The 20,669-nt window shown below is 35.0% G+C and overlaps 1 protein-coding gene across 6 annotated transcripts in view; it reads left to right on the forward strand.

Moving 5' to 3' along the window:
- SHOC2 (SHOC2 leucine rich repeat scaffold protein) overlaps positions 1-20,669 on the forward strand; it is a 108,191-nt gene that overhangs the window by 39,925 nt on the left and 47,597 nt on the right. For all 6 annotated transcript variants that reach the window (XM_015082948.3, XM_027063049.2, XM_027063048.2 and 3 more), the window contains one exon: positions 10,176-11,120. In XM_015082948.3, the coding sequence (XP_014938434.1) occupies positions 10,418-11,120 (703 nt within the window). In that variant the 5' untranslated portion in view covers positions 10,176-10,417. The remainder of the gene's footprint in view (positions 1-10,175; positions 11,121-20,669) is intronic.

Consider the following 20,669-nt stretch of genomic DNA (forward strand, 5'->3'; position numbering starts at 1 on the left):
GGGGCTCGAACTCCCGGACCGCGAGATCATGACCTGGCTGAAGTCGGACGCTTAACCGACTGCACCACCCAGGCGCCCCAGGGCTTAGGATTTCTAAGCTCCCTAAATGATTCTCCTAAAACATATCTAGCACTGATTTGGGAGCATTTGAGATTCAATCATTAGATTCTGTAGTGGCCCTCTAACTAGTTTTTCTGTCTTCTTCTAAACCCCTGACCTTTCAAAATCATTCAGAACAGTACCAGATAAATTTTTAAAAATAGGTCTGTGATCATGCCCTCTTCTTTTTCATGAGTCCTCTATTGGCTCTGCATATTTACTTTTGACAGCCCCTGAAAGTATTCTTCTAGAATATTAGGGTTTAGAGCGTAGAGTTTGAAAATTGTAGTGCTGCAGAATAAAGTCCAAATTACTAACTTTGAATACTTAGCCTTTCAAGATTAGACAGTCTTGATTTCCAACCTTATTTTGGGGCCTAAACTCCAGTGTAGAAAAACTGCTTATGGTTCCCAGTCTGGATAATTTTCTCATGCCATTTCAAATTGTGCACACAATATCTGCCCATCCCCACAGAATGAATTTGTGAACCCCACTTCAACTTTGAGGACTCAACTGTAGCCTCATCACAGTACTCCCCCCCCCACCCCTTCATCTTTGTGCTCTCATATTATCTTTCCTAAAGTTTTATAACTTGCTTGTTTCCCTCTCCTTGTGAGATCACTGAAGACAAAAATATTGGTTTTTGTTTGATTGGGTTTTTTTAGCCCCAGATAGAGTATAGTACCTGACGCATAGGTGCTTGGTGACTGAGTGGGGGTTGTTAGGATGATGGGGTTGTACTAGATGATCTCACAGGTTTTTCTAGTTTTGGTATTGATGGTATAAATATGACTGATAATTCCTTTCCCAAGAAAGTGTGTGCATTGTTTACCTTTTAATTTTTAGATTTATGTACTATGTACCTTTTAACATAAAGACATGAGTATTTTCTATCGTGGTGGCTGTGCAGGTGAACTGTATTGCTGTAACACTGAGATAAATAACATTAGATATAATGGACCATGTGAATAATATTCACATGGCAGGTATTGAAGTGCATTGAGAGAATATAATCATAAGTATAGTATGATAGTTTATTTCATAGGTCTCCTTTGACATTGGAAGAGTTTATTCATGTTCATAGAATACCAAACTGTTTTCCAAATTGGGAAAACTTTTGCAATCCCAGTAGCAGAGTTAGGGTTCCAGTTTTTCCATATCCTTGTTAATACTTGTTATAATCAGGATACCATATTGTTTTGATTTTGCTTCCTAGCACTCTAGCCCATCCTTTGTCCCCAGGAAGGAACCTTCTCTACCTTATCTATAAATTTTGTAGTTGTCTAGGGTCATGGTGTTTGTTACAGATGTCCTGAGTCTAGTCCTGAACTCCCCTTCCCCACCACCCTGCTTTTGGCAGTGTTTATGGTCTTATAAACTAGCAATATGCTGATAACTCCCAAATTTGTTTTTGTCTCAAACCTCTTAGTTCCAGGATTCCCTTCTTCAGCCTCTCTGTCCATATAGAATATATTACTAAGTTTGTTAATTTTTCTTACTAAACATTTCTTGAATGTACCCACTTTCCATCTGTTGCATAATATTTTAATATAAGATCAAGTCCCACCTCGTTACTGCAGTGGTCTTCTAATTGGTCTCCTGCTTCTACTCTTTGCCTCAAAATCCATCCTCTATACAGTACTGTGAGAGATTAAAAACAGATCATGTTACTCTCTTAAAATCATTGAGTGGTTTAGAAGAAAATCTGTGCTCATTATAGCTACAAAATCCAGCGTAATCTTGTGTTCTTAAGTACAGTCTGATCTCAGATAGTAAAACCTTAGCCTCCATTTAGTTCCTCTGCCTCATAATGTTCTTGCATATCTCAGCCATTACATCTTATTTTCTCTTTATGGAATGCTTTTTTGTTTCTTTTTTCTACTCGACTGTAAGCACTTTGAGGGCAGGAACCATGTCTGTTTTATTTATCACTTAGCATGATGCCTAGCACACAGAGGAGTGCAATAAATACTTTGTTAAATGCTTACATGATGTAATTATATTTCTTTTGCTTGAAGTCTTCCTTGGACTGTCAGTTAGAAACTGTTTATGTATGTCTTACTAGTATTCATCTTCTATACACATGTTATTTATAAAATGTCTGAGTAAATAAAATTTCTGTGCATTGCTTCTTTACCATATTGCCAGAATTGTGCTCCAGAATAGTCTCTAGTTCCCTTCCTCTTGGGCCCAGTATAGTTATAACTCATTTACCTTTTATTTTTCCAGGGTAATGTTCACCTTCAATTCTATGATACATGTCAGTTATGTTACTTGTGTTTAAATTTTAATCAGATGAATTACAAAATAATGAAATCGTTTATTTTCAAGGAAAGAAACTACTGGAACTGTCCTTTTAATCTGACCCTCAAATTCTAAGAGTACTGGTGTGACATTTGCACAACACTACTTAGCTGGATATCGGCAGGCTATACTTCAGGCTTATGGTAGCATCCACGACAGCACTGCAGATATTTTTCCTCATTCCATTCCCATTTAATTTTTTTTTTTTTTAACTAAAAGGTCAGTTTTTGTTAGATATGAAAATAACTAAGACTGGAGTTACTGAGTATTTTGATGTGTAATATTCTAGTTATCTTTTAACTTTATCTAGAAGACAAATGTATGCTTAGAATGTTCCTGATTTACCCACCATTATTTTATGAATGATAATCATATTAACTAAAGTGTATTTAAATGTATTTGTACTTAAAAGAATCTTTTCTTTCCTGGTAATGTTGATGGAATATGTGCCTTCCCAAATTGAATGATATCTGTAAATGGGTATATTTTTTTATCTGATATTGGACAAGATTGAGAAAAATCTTTCCCCAGCCAGTTTGAATTATTATTCATTTATTTAATTTTTTTTTTTTTTTTTAAATTTTCGGGGCACCTGGGTGGCTCAGTTGGTTGAGCATCAGTCTCTTGATTTTGGCTCATGTCATGATCCCAGGGTCGTGGGATTGAGTCCCACATTGGGCTCTTTGCTGAGTGTGGAGGCTGCTTAACATTCTCTCTACCCCCCCTACCTCTATCCTGGAAAAAAAAATTATTTTCATCATCTTTTTTTCAAAAATGAGGTTTTTAAAAGTTCAATTAAAAAAAAAACATCTATGCTTTTTTATAATTTATATATGGTAGAGTTGTATTGACCACTGTATTTTGTTTACATTTTTCTTTTGAAATAATTTTAGATTGATAGAATTTATAAAAATGTACAGAGTTCCCCTTCTCTGAGAAATGAAGAGAAATAAATACTCTGCATTTATTTTCCACCAATAATGACATACAACTGTAGTACAATTATCAAAATCAGTAAATTGACACTGGTACAATATTATTAAGTAAACTGCAGTCTGAGATTTCACCAGTTTTTCCATGCAGTCTTTTTTTTTGGAGGGTGGACGTTGATTGTCCAGTGAAATTTTTTTTAAACTTATTTTGAGAGCAAGCGAGCACAAGCAGGGAAGGGGCAGAGAGGGGTGGGGAGAGAATCCCAAGCAGGCTCTGTACTTAAGATCATGACCTGAACCAACATCAAACAAGAGGTGGATACTTAACCCATTGAGCCACCCAGGCACTCTGATAGTCCTATGAAATTTGAAAACTTGTACAAATTCTTATAACTGCTACCATAACAGTCAAAGTACACAACTGTTTCATCACTTCAAAGAATTTCCCTCTTGCTAGCCCTTTATAGTTCTACTTTCACCCAGCCCTAAGTCATAGCAACCACTGGATTTGCTCTCCATCGTTACACTTTTGCCATTTAAAAATAGTCCATGAACAGAATCCTACAGAATCACACATGCTAACTTTTGATACTGTTTCACTCAGCATAATGCTCGAGATCCATCCCAGTTTTTGTGTGCATGGATAGTTTGATCCTTTTTATTGTTGAACAGTGTTCCATTGTATGGATGTACCACAGTTTATCATTTCACCAGATGAAAAACATTTGGGTTGTTTCCACTTTTGGAGCATTTATAAATAAAGGTGCTATGAACGTTTGTATACAGGTTTTTGTGTGAATGTAAGTTTTCATTTCTCTAGGGTAAATACCTACAGGTGCAGTTGCTGGGTTGTATAATGTATGCTTATGAGAAACTGCCACATTGTTTTCCAGAGTGGCTGTCAGTTTACATTCTCATCAGCAATAAGTGATAGATCCAGTTTCTCCACATTTTCACCAGCACTTGGTATCATTCATATTTTTTATTTTTGCTCTTCTAATAGGCATGTAGTTATATTTGCATTTCCCTAATGATAATGATGTAGAACATTTTTGCATGTGTTTTTTTGGGGAGTGTCTCTATAAGTCTTTCACCCCTTTTCTAATTGGATTGATTGCTTTTTTATTATTTAAAGGAGTTCTTTATGTATGCCAGATATATTTTCTCCCAGACTGTAGCTTGTCTTTTCATTCTCCTCATAGTCCTTTGACTAGAGAGAGAGGACTTTTCTTAGACTTTTTTTTTTTTTTTTTTTTTTGTAGGTGCCTATTGGTGTTTTTGAATTTTGGCTTTTCTACTGCCAGGATACGTAGGAAACAAAAACAAAAAAACATAGAATGTATTACCAGGTTATCCTTCATCCAGGGTCCCTAGCCACTGTACCTTCATTTTTGTACCTTTCAGAATCTTCTGCTAGTTGCTTTATGTATTTTATCCAGAGTTTTACATTATAATTCAAGGGAGGAATGGAGTCAGAGGGGTTTACTTCATCTTGTTTGGAACCAGAAGTCCTATTCATTGTAATTCAATATGCAGTATTGTAAAACTTTCACATCCACATTTATGGTAAGACAGACTAAGGAATATATTTAGTATATGTGGCCTTATTGATGTGTTTTTTAAAAATATTTATTACATTTGATGATTATCATTGTAGTCTTATACCAAGAATAGATCTTACTAGGCTGGTACTTTCTCACTTCTGTCTCCCCTCCAGTCCTCCTTCCCCTAGATTTTAGGAAATTGTAGCTATTTTAGAAATTGCTAAAAGTAATGTGAATATAAGAACAAGGAAAAGTGTTTTTGTTTGTTTGTTTTTTACTTCTTGCATTCAGTTTGCATTCCTGAAAGGAATGATTTAAAATCAGAAAGTGTGGGGGCACTTGGGTGGCTCAGTCGGTTAAGCACCTGACTTCTGCTCAGGTCATGATCTCACAGTTCCTGAGTTTGAGCCCCTGTGTCGTGCTCTGTGCTGACAGCTCAGAGCCTGGAGGCTGTTTCAGATTCTGTGTCTCCCTTTCCCTCTGCCCCACCCCCACTTAGGCTCTGTCTCTCAAAAATGAATAAATGTTAAAATTTTTTCTTTTTTTTTTTAATCAGAAAGTATGACTTGGAAAACTATCGCCTGAGGGCCAAATTTAGTATGAAGCCTCCTTTGGTAAACTTTTATTGAAATGTAGCCATACCTAGTCATTTACATACTGTCTACAGGTGTTTTCGTGCTATAGGTGTTTCATGATGGAATTGAGTATCTGTAACAGAACATCTGGCCCACAAAACCTAAAAAATTAATATGTGGCCCATTACAGGAAAAATTTGCTGATCCCTGACTTAGAAGGTATTGGAGGCCTAAAGCATTGTAATCAGCATCCTTCTACAATGATGATCTGGACAGTTATCTTTGAAATACACCATGGTATAGTGGAAAGAACATACATGGGCTTAGTTAGAGTCAGGCAGACCTGGTTTTGAATTTTTCCTTACTTACCAAGTATCTGACTTCAGTGCCTCAATTTTCTTGTCTATAAATTGGAAATAGAGGAACTCTTCTACTTAGGGATTTGAAGTGAAGAATTTTCATAATTTGAGGGTGCCTGAGTGGTTCGGTTGGTTAAACGTCCGACTTCAGCTTGGGTCATAATCTCATGGTTCGTGGGTTCGAGTCCTACATGGGGCTCTGTGCTGACAGCTCAGAGCCTGGAGCCTGGTTCGGATTCTGTGTCTCCCTCTGTCTCTGCCTTTCCTCCACCCATGCTCTTTGTCTCTTTCTCTCGCTCTCTACAAAATAACATTAAAAAAATTAACCATTAAAAAAATAATTTTCATTATTTGGAACATAGCTATATACCAGAGAAAAATTGCATCAACTTAGACCTCTACTAACAGATGGCATTGGTAGTTTCTAATTTGGTGTCATTTTTGAACTAATGATAAAATGGACTCAAGGAATCTACCTTGGTTATAAGTAGAGACACTTTAAATATCTTCTTTGATGTGGTTGTGAGAATTTGAAGTAAGATAAAAAATTCATGTCAGATGCTCTGTACGTGGTATTATGGGATGGGGAATGAAGGCATCTTTGGGAGTGGAGTGGTAAAGATCCCAGTATAAAAACACCATTGCTAGCGTCAGCTTAGTAATTGGTGCAATTTTATGTTTTTTTCACTAGATTTTAAACATTTTTAGAACGGGTACTGTCACTTTCTGTTACATAAGTGGGTGCAAGAGTCAAATTCTGTGCAAATGTAGTTGTCTCCCACTATGTTATAAAGTGATTTTAAAAAACCTGTTGAATAGTTAATTTCCAAGAACCATGAAAGAGTACTCACAATACTTTTTGCTTGTCAAAAAAACATTTAGCCAGTGTCACCTGAGTGAGGTCTGGATTAGACTCATAACAACTTTGGGCTGTCAAGTCATTTGTTCTCTTAGACGACCTATATTTTTACTGGATGAAAATTTTTTAGTTAATAGTCAAGCCTGGTTAGTTAATTCCTTTCAGTATGGTGAAATGTCAAAGTCCAAATTCTATTCTCTGTAACTAGTTATATTTTTTATGAACTGTGACTTAACTATTGTATGTACCAGTAAATCTCATTATAAGAATTATAGGATGAGCATGTGGGTCAGTTCAAATCCATCACTATTGCAGGAAAACTATTTTTTTTTTTAATTTTTTTTTTAACACTTATTTATTTTTGAGACAGAGAGAGACAGAGCATGAACAGGGGAGGGGCAGAGAGAGAGGGAGACACAGAATCGGAAGCAGGCTCCAGGCTCTGAGCCATCAGCCCATAGCCTGACGTGGGGCTCGAACTCACGGACCGCGAGATCATGACCTGAACCGAAGTCGGGACACTCAACTGACTGAGCCACCCAGGCGCCCCGCAGGAAAACTATTAAACAGCTCAAGTATCTCTACTATTAATGTCAAATACAGTGGTGGTATTTATATATTTTGGGAAGTCTCTTTTCAGATTTAAGTAGAAATTTTAAATTATTAGTAACTTGTTTTGTCATTATACAGTTTTCTTTCCTGACCTCCCCCCCATCCTCAATTTTCATTTTTAGTTTATTTTTTATGGGACCATTTTTAACATTTATAGCAGTATCATGTATGCACCATACAAATATTTATGTAGTTGTTTGTTTTTTTAATTTTTTAAAGTAACCTCTATACCTGTAGTGGGGCTTGAACTCACAACCCCAAGATCAAGAGGCAAATGCTCTACTGACTGAGCCAGGAGGCACCCCCTCAGTTTTCATTTTTAAAATAATATTTAAGGAATACAGTATTTAATATACCAGTGGTCTGATGTTTGGTGTTTAGATTTGGTTATATCAGGTATTTCCAAAGTGGATAAGCATTTGCTGAGACCTTTCTTTTTAAAACATGTTTCCGAGATTATTCTTCTTAAAGATTCCAATTAAGTGGTTTAGGATAGAACCTGGGAATTTTATTTTATTTTTTTAATGTTTGTTTGTTTGTTTATTTATTTTCAGAGAGAGAGAGAGAGAGAGAGAGAGAGAGAGAGAATCTCACCAGGCTCTGTGTTGACAGTGCAAAACCCAGGGCAGGGCACAAACCCATGAACTGTGAGATCATGACCTGAGCCAAAACCAAGAATCAGATGCTCAACCAACTGAGCCACCCAGGCACCCTGGGAATTTTTTTTTTTTTTAACCAATATCCCAGGTTTATTTTATTTTATTTTTTGTTATTAGGGAAGTTTGGGAAACATCAGAATAGAAGAACAAGGATTCCATCTTAAAAAATGCCAAGTGTGTGTTTAAAAAAGTGTCATTTTTAACTCTCACAAAAATGCTTTTAACTCTGATTATTAAGCAGAAACTTTACTTTTTGAGAGGCTAGATTTGTTCTTTAATATGTAACATCTTTTAATACCATCTGCAACTCACTTTAAATTCAGTACATACGTATCTTGCTAAATAGAAATTTGATTTCCAGAAACTTGGCATAATACGTTTCTTATACACAAATCAATAAGCAGTGTCTGTATTCCGTCATCTGTGTATATCTTCCATTATTCTTTGTTGTATCATTTTAATAAATATGCTTTCATTTTGGCTCATCAGCATTGTTTCTCAATCCGTACCGCTAAGGTTTTTTTTAGTCGAGTCTCCATTGTAGCTCAAAATATTTTCTCGTTTTGAAAGGATGGTGAGTAGGGGGGAGATAATAGCTTTTCTGGTGTGCTAGCAACTAATAGCATGTTTATTTAATTGTAGAATCTTACAAGCTGATAAATTCAAACTCTAGTCTGGGAATTTACAGATCATCAGTCTTCTACCCAGTTCTGGTTATTACTGCACCTCTTACCCTTTGCTTCAGCAAAGTTCTACCTTTTCGCTTTCCTATGGCAAACTAAGGTCATTCAGTATTCTTGGCCTAAATTACCTTTTCATTATATGTACCTGGACTGATTTGCTGAGTGTTTTGGCTGTCTAATTAAACTGTAACCTTGTGTGGCATAGAGCTCACATCTTTTATATAGAAATTCTTAGCATGATCCTGTGCACATAGACTATTAAATACTATTGGTGTTTTCATAAAATTTTATTAACTTTTTTAACCTCTTAAGCTAATTGGATATTAGTCATTTTGTCTGTAATCTTTAAGCCCTACTACCACATAAAGATCCAGTTACTTATAAAATTAACAAGAGCCATGAAATACAAATTGTATTTATTTTTTAATGTTTATTTATTTATTTTGAGAGAGGAGAGAGAGAGAGCATGAGCGAGAGAGGGGCAAAGAGAGGGGGAGAGAGAATCTCAAGCAGGCTCCACAATGTCAATGCAGAGCCAGCATGGGGCTCAGTCTCACAGTGAGATCATGACCTGAGCCAAAATCAAGATGCTTAACCATCTGAGCCACCCAGGCACCCCCAAATTATATTTTAAATTTGAAAATGCTTAGAGGGAGGACTGCCTCCTTCACAAAGATTTTATTCCTGTTTTTAACCTTTGTAGCTCATTTTGGTCATTTTACCAGTGAACTTTTTCTATTTTTAAGAACCCTTAAGAGTCCTTGTCACTACTCACATGTTTTAGTATATAGATATCATTGGAGATTGCTCTCTCTTACTGTTTCTCAAAGGTGGTCCCTGCATCTACCTGCATTAGAATCACCTGGAATGGTTATTGAACTACACATTCTTCATGCCCTTTTACCTGAACTGTTCGCTGTGCTCCATACATATTTTACTTAGCTCATTTTGTTCTCTTGTGAAACTGTTCCCAATTCTATCATCGTGGCCTTTGAAATCCTTCCTGTTACCTAACGCTGTCTGGCAGTTAATTGCAGATAGAACAATTTTAGTATAGTGATTAGGAACACAGGCTATAGATACATACATTGGAATCTCAGCTCTGTTGCTTTTCCAAGATCACAGAACTAGTTACTTAAACATATTTCTGTGCCTTTGTGTCCTATTTATAAAATAGGGACAACAGTTGATCTCATAGGGCTGTTATATGTATTAATATTTGTAAATTTCTTAACAGTAGTGCTTGTACATAGAAAGCACTCAAACATTATTATGATTTCCCCCAATTTTCAGTTCTTACAAACTTACAGTAATTTGTTCGCTTATCTTACCTCTTCCTGTTAGATTATAAAGTCCTTGAAGATAGAACCTGCCTTATTAATTTTTATAGCTTTTCAGTGGATTTTGCATAACAAAATGTTCAATAGAAAACTACTGCATCAAATCATAAAATGGCCAGATTTTCAGTAAGATTGTTTTTCAGAGCCCATTTACTTAATATAAATTATAATCTAAAGTAATTTAATATTCTTTCTGTATTATATTTCAGGAATTCTAATGAATCGTTGACCAGCAGCATTTTACCAGTTGGAATGAGTTATCAGAAATGGGCATAGTGCTTTTAGATCTAACATGTAACAGATGGCTCTTACTCCATGGTGATTACTTCTTCAAGCCAACACCTTTTTTGATTGTGTAGGATCTTTGTCTCTTCATCTTTGAATTCCAATGACTGTTGTTGGCAAATAAAACAAAGGAGTTCATGTAGTTTTCGCCCAAGCTTGAGTCACCATGAGTAGTAGTTTAGGAAAAGAAAAAGACTCTAAAGAGAAAGATCCCAAAGTGCCATCAGCCAAGGAAAGAGAAAAGGAGGCAAAAGCCTCTGGAGGTTTTGGGAAAGAGAGCAAAGAAAAAGAACCTAAGACCAAAGGGAAAGATGCCAAAGATGGAAAGAAGGACTCCAGTGCTGCCCAACCAGGGGTGGCTTTTTCAGTTGACAATACGATCAAACGGCCAAATCCAGCACCTGGGACTAGAAAAAAATCTAGCAATGCAGAGGTGATTAAAGAGCTCAACAAATGCCGGGAAGAGAATTCAATGCGTTTGGACTTATCCAAGAGGTCTATACACATATTGCCATCATCAATCAAAGAGTTGACTCAATTAACAGAACTTTATTTATATAGCAACAAATTGCAGTCCCTCCCAGCAGAGGTGGGCTGTCTAGTAAATCTCATGACACTGGCTCTAAATGAAAACTCACTTACCAGTTTGCCTGACTCTCTTGATAACTTGAAGAAGCTGCGGATGCTTGATTTACGGCATAATAAACTGAGAGAAATTCCTTCAGTGGTATATAGGCTAGATTCTCTCACCACTCTTTACCTTCGCTTTAATCGTATAACTACTGTGGAAAAGGACATCAAAAATCTGTCAAAACTCAGCATGCTTAGCATTCGAGAGAACAAAATCAAACAACTACCTGCTGAAATTGGTAAGAGACCTTGGGTTACTATTATTTGTAGTATTTGTTATGCCAGATAATTTTGTCAAGTGCTTTTCCATATCAGAAAATATCTGATACTTGCCTAAAAACAGCTGATTTCTAAATGTCTTCTTTATGTTTTACTTTAATTATGCAGTTTTAGCAATATTATATGGTTTGAGATTATTTTATAAACTTAGAGTATAGATGTAGTTGGGCCTTTTTCATATGAACCTATCCTCTCATTTTCATTTGGAGAAAGTGAATACGTAGCAGTAAAAAAATATTTCCTGAATTTTTAACTTGTTACCATCTATTTTTAAAATATTTAAAAAGTACAGTAGATTCATTAAGGGTTACATTTTCCAGTTCTTTCATTTGCCCTTCTTTATCTGAAAAATGTTTGTTTACTTTTACTTTTCTACCTAATTTGCTACAAAAGATTGGCATATCAGAGCCTTGTAAAAAAGCAAAAGAGTGGTAGTAGTATAAAAAATAGGAAATATGTATGTGTAAACAAGTCAGTAAAAGTAGTTATTTTGATTTTTAAGTTACGGAGTATAGTAAACCTTGACTTACCAATTTTGAGAAATTGATAAAGATATCTGGGCTTGATTTATAACATTTTAAAAAATTACATAAAAGTTGATTATGGAACTTTTTAAGGGAAGGTTTCTTTGTTATGAAAGGCACATTTATTCCGAATAAAATAGGTGAATTGAATATATTGTTGCTTGAGCATTGCTCTTATAGTGGGTAACAAAGGAAACTTTAGACACTGCAGCTTTGTAGAGATATAATATTCTGTGGGTGTGTTTAAAAATTTATTTAACTTTGAAAAAGGTATAAATTTTAGGTATTGTGCTCTTCTACATTTAACTCTAACCAGAAACTTAAAATCTTAATTTAATTGGTTTAATTAAATGCATTTAGAAAATCCATGACAGATTTTCTCAAGCAATGAACTGTACTTTCAAAATATGACTCACTTATGAGATATTAAAATATTCTCCAGAATTTGAATGGAAATATTCATTTTCATGTCTTCAGATAGGAATGTGGTTGTTGATTGACTTTTGATTTCATACCAGATTTAGTCACAATTTCACCCTAGTATATATGTTTCATTCTTAAATAGAATTAGAGACTGTTAGCAAAAGAAATGCTAAATGTTTTTATAGAGATATAAAATGTTATTTCTTGTTTGTGTTCTTACTGTGTTGTGTATGTATTACACTCTATATGAAAATGTTGGCTTTAATTCACATGAGAGTCTTACTAAGGATTTTTTGCCATAGAGATGTTATCAACTTACCTGGGAATTAAAAATGTACATTTCTTAAGAAATTACAGGATTTTAAATTTACTTCAGTTTGTTCTTAGCATATAGGTATAGCATTTTTACTAAAGTGAATGTATTTTTAAAAATTGGCAAATTTTATTTGGTTGTTATTTGTGTCTGCCTCATCTTTTGACCTTTAGGCCTAAGTTTGTAATTTTAAAAATAACCATGGAATTTGTTTAAGGAGCACCCTCCCACCATTAGTGGTGTTATTGAAGTTTGTGTTCTTGTAATGTTTGTATTTCTGTAAAAATAGTAACTTCATAAATGTTATTTTATTCCAGGCAGGGCATCAGATAGACAATAAACTGCTTTTAAAGATAGAAGTTAATATTTCTTTTTAAAAATTAAAAAAAATTCTTTAATGTTTGTTTATTTCGGGGAGAGGGGCAGAGAGGAGAGAGACAATCCTAAGCAGGCTCTGTGCTGCCAGTGTAGAACCCGACATGGGCCTAAATCCATGACCTGAGCTGAAACCAAGAGTTGACTGCTTAACTGACTGAGCCACCCAGGTGCTCCAAAAATTAATATTTCTTATTTATTTATTTAGAGAAAAAGTGCGAGTGGGTGAGGGGCAGAGGGAGAGAGAGAGGGAATCCCAAGCAGGCTCCCAAGGTTTTATTGCAGAGCCTGATGCGAGGCCTGATATTACAAACTGAGATCATGACCTGAGCTGAAATGAAGAGTCTGACATGAACCGACTGAGCCACCCAGCCTCCCCGAAAAGTTATTATTTCTTGAAAAGAGTTAAGATTTATAAGGTTTAACTTAGATGCATGGATTTGGGGCAGATATTGGAGAAGTTCTATAAAGAACAGGAAAATAAAAGCCCAGTAAAAATAACAATCATAATAAAATATTGTTTGAGCACAATATGTCCTATAGTATACTTTGTATATATTATCTTATTAAGTTTTTATAGTAACCCAGTGAAATAGGCATTTCTTCCTGCATTGTACTGAAGTAGGACCTGAAAATGTAGAGAGATTACATAATTTACTGAAAGTCATGTAGCTAGGAAGTTGACAGGATTTGAACTGGTCTTATTGTACTGCCCCTCTAGTCTAGAAAAGTGCGTCCCACTTCATAGTAGATGACTTAGTGGTCTGGCTGGTTCAGGGGATCTGTACTTTCAAAGAATACGCTAGGTTATTCTATGTATAGCTGCAGTTATTAGATTTTTTTTTTTTCCCTTGGAGGGAGGAGGATGTTAGCAGCTTAATGGAGGTACAATTCACATACTGTACAATTCACACATTTAAAGTGTACAGTTTAGTGGGTTTCAGTATATTCATAGACATGTGCAACCATCACAGTTTTAGAACATTTTTATTACTCTAAAAAGAAACTCTGTGCACTTTAGCAGTTACCCCTCTTCTGTTTTCTTGAAACCCCTTAGCCCTAGGTAGACTAATTTATTTTGTTTCTATAGATTTGCCTGTTCTGGTTATTTCAGATAAATGGAGTTATACAGTATGTGGTCTTTGGTAACTGACCCCTTTTACTTAGCATGTTTTCAGAATTCATCCAGGTTGTAGCATGTATCAGTACTTCTTTCCTTCTGATTGCTGAATAATGCTCCATTGTATTAATATACCACATTTCATTTACGCATTCATCAGTTGAACATTTGGGTTGTTTCCATTTTCTGACTGTTACAAATAAAATTACTGTGAACACTTGTGTCCGAGTTTTTGTGTGGACATTTGTTTTTAATTCTCTTGAGTTATATACCTGGCTGTGGAATTACTGAATCATATGGTAACTCTATGTTTAACCTTGTGAGGAACTTCTGGACTATTTACCTCAGTGGCTGCACCTTTTTACTTTCCCACCACAGTGTATGAGGGTTCCAGTTTCTCTGTATCCTCAACACCATTGCTATCCTCTTTTTATTATAGCCATTCCATGAGTATGAAGTGGTACGTTTGTGGTTTTGATTTGCAGAGTTTTGATGACTATGAATTTGTTTTTAGTTTTTGAAAGCTATCTTTTATTATAAAGAAAAAGACAGAAGTATTTTTTGTGATGCAGATCTTGCTTTACTGCTTTTTTAATTACAAAAAATAAAATCCTGAACCCCTTTGAAATTGTTTACAAATTAAGACCCATGCAGAAAGAACAAGTAAAATGAAAATTTGACATTTTTTAAAGTGTTATATACCTTTCATGTAGTTTGACTTACTGCTGAAACCCCTAACGAGAATTTACAATTCAAAATACATGGTCATTATCATTTTATTAAATTTCTCTTTCTATGAATTAGATTTGCATTATTATAGATACTGGGTTCATATTATGCATATTACATGCTTATTCTTTTCTTATATGAGTATACTATCAGTCTTGCCATCTAGCTTGTGTTCAGCAATATATTTGAGAAATATGAGAAATTAGAAGTTTTGAAATATACCCTACTGTTTGTTTAAATAATATATTTGGAATTTGGTCATGATGATACAAGCTGCTCTGCTTTATAGAGTATTCTTTAAGCATTAATGGCATCTTTATTAATGCCATGTGATTTCATACCAGTGATATATATTCACACGGGTGAACACTGGCAGAAAACAGTAAAAGGATACCAAACAGACAGTAAATGTAACCATGTGAAGAGCCAGAGATAAATACATCAGAGTAGCCTAGAAAACTTCATTTGGTAATATTCATTTACCTTTCTTTTTGTGTGATAAGGCATGGATGGACACATAAAGTAAATGTCTTTTTGTGTTAAGTAGATAGGTGGAACACTTAGTCGTTCTTTTACTGATTAAAAAGTCATTGCTTTTTACTTTAGTGTTCCATCCTTCCTGCCCATACCTTCTTTTACCATTTATAATCTTAAAAGAGACTCATCACTGTACACCAAGACAGTTAAATTGTTTTGAGAGGGAAAACAGGAAATAATCACTCCTTCTTCCCATAATTCCTACTGGTTCCCTTGAGTTTCATTCTGGAGGTATGTTTTTGTTTTTATAGTTTATTTATTTATTTTGAGAGAGACACAGCGCCTGCGAGGGAGGGGCAGAGAGGGAGAGAGAGAATCCCAAGTAGGCTCCGCGCTGCCAACGCAGAGCCTGATGTGGGGCTCAAACTCATGAAATCATGAGATCAAGACCTGAGCTGAAACCAAGAGTCACACGCTTAAAGCCCACTGAGCCACCCAGGCTCCCCTGGAGATGTGCGTTTGTAAATTTTTCTTTTTTTTTTCTTTTTGGCCTGGATGGATTCGACTTAGGGCCATCAAATAGTCAATTTGAATAATTAGTTTAGGGATTTCTGGAAAATGAAGTTTTAAAGGATTTTATTCTTCTAGGAAAGAAACGGTTGCTCTTTGAAGCCAGGAAAAACTCCATCTTTGTCTTTCATGAATATTCCTACAGTTTGCCTCTGTTGAAGTATGGGCTAGTAGTTTTAGGATTTCTTTAAATTTCCCCCCTTATTTATTCTTGTTAGAAGGAATATTTTTAAAAAAAATTATTCTTCCTACATCATATGTTAAATAAAATGCTACATCATTTCTATATAATATACAATTCACATGAATTTGTCAAAATAACCTGTTTTGCTTATGAGAATGATATGTTAAAATGTATATGCTTTTTGGGAACTCAAATCATTTTTGCTCATTTGAAAGAAACCACTCACAACATTCAGATATACAGAATCAGCAACATTTTTTTTACTCATTTGATGCAGTCACAGTTATTGAAAAAATTCCTACCATACTGAAGTAGTGCTGTGTTATCTTCTGTAAGTCAAGCTACATATATATATAATTTTTTATATATAAAATCAGTTTTTTTTAAGTTGAAGGATTAGAGATTTGAATTCCTTATGTTTTCTGTGATTTTTTTGTAGGTAATAAATGGTAAGTTTTCAGTAAATGAGGCTTGAAGTGAATTTAGTGAAGCCCAATACTATTACTCACACAAAAAAATATTTTTTTTTTCATTTTATTTATTTGAGAGAGGGAGAGGGAGCATGAGCCATGGGGGGGGGGCAGGGGGAGCCCAACATGTGGCTCGATCTCACGACCTAAGCTGAAATCAAGAGTCACATGCTCAAGTGACCCATTTTTCAACATTAACTCAAATTGTAACCTTTAGTCCCTAAAATTCTTGAAATTCTCCCAGGACTGCCAGGGATGATAAAATTGCTTTCATGGTGTGGGTAATGATATTTAATCGATCCCATTTGAGTGTTTTGTACAAGTGCTAATTAGTAACTTAGTTTGGCAGGAAAAAGAAATCAGGAAAGGGAATTCATAGTTGTTAATAAATAACTCCTTTTGGCTGGGAATCAGCAAGAAACCCAGAGACTTGGAAATGAACTATTAACTAACTTAGTTTATTGTTACCAGATTGTCAGATGTTTCACAGAACAATAAAAACCTGTACAAGTTGTTACTGCTAAAGGAGGTGGTAAGGGAACTGAGAGACTATCACTTGAGCCATCTTAGAAGGGGTTGATAGGATCAGAGAGAGGATAAAGTTGACTTTCCACCCTACTGAGGTGTAGGGAAGAGGGCAGTCATTGTATTCTAATGACAGCATGCTACCCATCCGAAGGAATATAGTCACTGTTGTCCACGTTGCCTAGTTGCGGATGCCCCTGCTTAGAAGAGCTTCTGAATTTGTCTTTGAAATGAAAGGGAGAATTAAGCATATAATACAAATTTAAGTAATACAGTAGTATAAATTCTAAGTTCTAAATCTGCTCAAGCTTGTGTGATAGATATTTCCAGCTCTTGTTAATTATGTGATTTTACAAATTATTTTAGTAAGATTTAATGTGATTTTTCATAGAGTTAATCTCTGAATATTTTGGAAATATCCCTATAAGTTCAGGAATAAGTTATTTTTAAAATATCAGCATCTAGGGGCGCCTGGGTGGCGCAGTCGGTTAAGCGTCTGACTTCAGCCAGGTCACGATCTCTCGGTCCGGGAGTTCGAGCCCCGCGTCAGGCTCTGGGCTGATGGCTCAGAGCCTGGAGCCTGTTTCCGATTCTGTGTCTCCCTCTCTCTCTGCCCCTCCCCCGTTCATGCTCTGTCTCTCTCTGTCCCAAAAATAAATAAACGTTGAAAAAAAAATTTAAAATATCAGCATCTTTAATGTCACTCGAAAGGGAAGGTCATATGGCTTCATTGGGCAGGTCACAACTTGTGAAATCTAATTATTTACCAGTATTTGAGTGCCTACTATGTACATTTTAATAGGGCCTTTTTCTATGTTGGTAGATTTAATTTATTTTTTAAATTACCTGTACTAAATTTTGTTAAAGGATTTGTATCTATATTCATCATAGAATAGAATAGAATAGAATAGAATGCATCATCTGTAATTGTCTCTCTTTAATAATGGTTTGCTGTCAGAGTAATGCTGGCTTCATTTCACAGAATGAGTTGAAAAGTATTTCTCTTTTATGTTCTTGAAGAGTTTGTGTATAATTAGTATTTCCTCAAATGTTTAGAAGAATTTATCAGATATGCAATCTGAAGCTGATGTTTTCTTTATAGGAAGGTTTTTAATTCATGATCTATTTTAGTTAATAGATACAGAATTATTTGAGTTTTCTGCTTAGTTGAATTTTGGTAGTTTGAATTTGTCAAAGCATTTACCTAATTTGTTGAATTTTAGGCATGAAGTTCTAATAGTTCTGTATTTTATTAATGTCAGCAGTATGATTTGTAATCATGTCTTTATTTCATTCCTAATATTGGTAATTTGGTCTTCTTTGCTTGATCAGTCTGGCTAGAGATACATCAATTCTATTGGTCATTTTTTTTTTTAACATTTATTTTTGAGAGACACAGAGCTTGAGTGGGGGAGGGGCAGACAGAGAGGGAGACAGAGAGTGCGAAGCAGGCTCCAGGCTCTGAGCTGTCAGCGCAGAGCCTGACGGTGGGCTCAAACTCATGAACTGTGAGATCATGACCTGAGCCAAAGTTGGACGCTTAACAGACTGAGCCACCCAGATGCCCCTATTGGTCTTTTCAAAAGATAAATAAGTAAACCTGTTTCAGGTTTTTTTCTATTCTCTTTGATTTTTTTTCTTTTTTTTCCTGCTTATTTAGTTTTTTTTCTTTAGGTTTAATATGCTGTTTGTCTACTTTAATCAGATTAGATTGATTTTTTTCATTATATGAACATTTCTTTATAAAATCTCCCAAGTACTATTTTAGCAGCAGCATACAAATTTTGACATGTTGTATATTCATTATTGTTTAGTTTTAAATATTCTTTAAATATCTCTTGTTACTTCTTCTGTAACCCAGGGATTCTTTAGAAGTGAATTGTTCAATTTTCAAGTGTTTGAGAGATGTTTTCCGATATTTTTGTTATTGATTTATAAAATATGGCCTGTCTTAGTAAATGTTCTGTATGCAGCTGAAAAGAATATACACTGCAATTTTTTTTTTTCAAGCAAGGTCAAGTTAGCTGATAATTCATTTATTTTGTACCCCTATCAATCTTCTGTCTGCTGTTTTTTCAATCTGTTATTGGTTATAGATATACCTAGCATTTTTTTTTGATGAGGTTACTTATATCATTAATAAATGTCTGTATTTCTGATAACATTCCTGGTAATATTTCTTTTTATAAATCCTATTTTATCTGGTATTAATACAGCCACTCCAACTTCCTTGTTAATTGGTACTTGCATTGTATATCTCTTGCCATTCTTTTACCTTTTTGTGTCTTTACATTTAAAATGGTTTCTTGTAGACAGCATATAGATAGTTCTTGTGGTTTTTAATCCTGACAGTTTTTGTCTTACTTGAAGGGTTTAGACTATTTATATTTAATACAGTTTCAAATATGATTGAATTAAATCAATCTATTTTCTGTTTGTGCCATATGTTATTCTCCGCCCCCCCCCCCATTTCATGCCTTCTTTTAGATTGACTTTTTTTTTCCTTTTTTACAAATTCCATTTATTTCAACTGTTGGCATATTAGTTATATGCGTCTTTGTTACTTTGCTTTAGTATCTGATCTGGTATTTACAGTACATATCATAACACAGTCTGCATTCAAATAATAGTATATCACTTCACATATATCCTAAGAACCTTACATAGAACACTTTTATTCCACTTTTTGCAGTTATTGTCATACCTTTATACTTCTTCATATATTATAAATCTCACAATAATACATTGATATTATTTTTACTTTAAACTTTATCATTTTTTTTAATGTTTATTATTTATTTTTGAGAGAGAGAGAGAGCACAAGTGGGGGAGGGACAGAGAGAGGGTGACATAGAATGTGAAGGACGCTCCAGGCTCTGAGCTGTCAGCACGGAGCCCAACATGGGGCCCAAACTCACAAACCATGAGATCATGACCTTAGTCAAAGTTGGACTCGTAACCAACTGAGCCACCCAGGAGTCCATGAACTTTATCTTTTTTAAGCTTTCCAGTTTGAACAAATTTTGGACTTATAAAACCAATACACAGGGTTCTCATATACCCCTTAACCCAGCTTCTTCTCTTGTTAACATTCTACATAACTATTATATAGTGATAAAAACCAAGAAATTTACATTGGTACAATAATACTAAGCTACAGATTTTATTTTGATTTCCCAGTTTTTCCACTAATGTCCTTTTTCTATTCCAGAATCCTACATTACATTTAATAGTCAGATATCTGTAGTCAACTTCAACTTGTGACAGTTGGAAAGATTGAAAGTCATTCCTTTTGTTTCATGACACTGATGCTTTTCAAGAGTACTGCTCCGGACATCTGGGTGGCTCATCCATTTAAGCATATGACTTCAGCTCAGGTCATGATCTTGTGGTTTGTGGATTATAGCCCTGCATCAGGCTCTGTGCTAACAGCTCAGAGCCTGGACCCTGCTTCAGATTCTGTCTCCCTCTCTCTCCCTGCTCCTCCCCCATTTGAGCTCTGTCTCTATCTCTCAAAAATAAACATTTTTTAAAAATTAAAAAAAAAAGACTACTGATCAAGTATAATGTACTAGATCACTCTTTTTTTTTTTGTTTGGATTATGTTTTTGCATGACTAGTTTGAGGTTATGTGTTTTGGCAAGAAAACCACTGAGGTTATTGTGGTACCTTCCCCAGTGAATCATACTAAGACATAGGATGTTGATATGTCTCATTGCTGGTGGTTTTGACCTTGGTTATGGTGATTTCTGCTGTTCTTCTCCACTTCATTCATTCATTCACTCATTCATTCATTCAT

Source organism: Acinonyx jubatus, chromosome D2 (genome assembly GCF_027475565.1).
Source record: "Acinonyx jubatus isolate Ajub_Pintada_27869175 chromosome D2, VMU_Ajub_asm_v1.0, whole genome shotgun sequence".
Lineage (NCBI taxonomy): Eukaryota > Metazoa > Chordata > Mammalia > Carnivora > Felidae > Acinonyx > Acinonyx jubatus.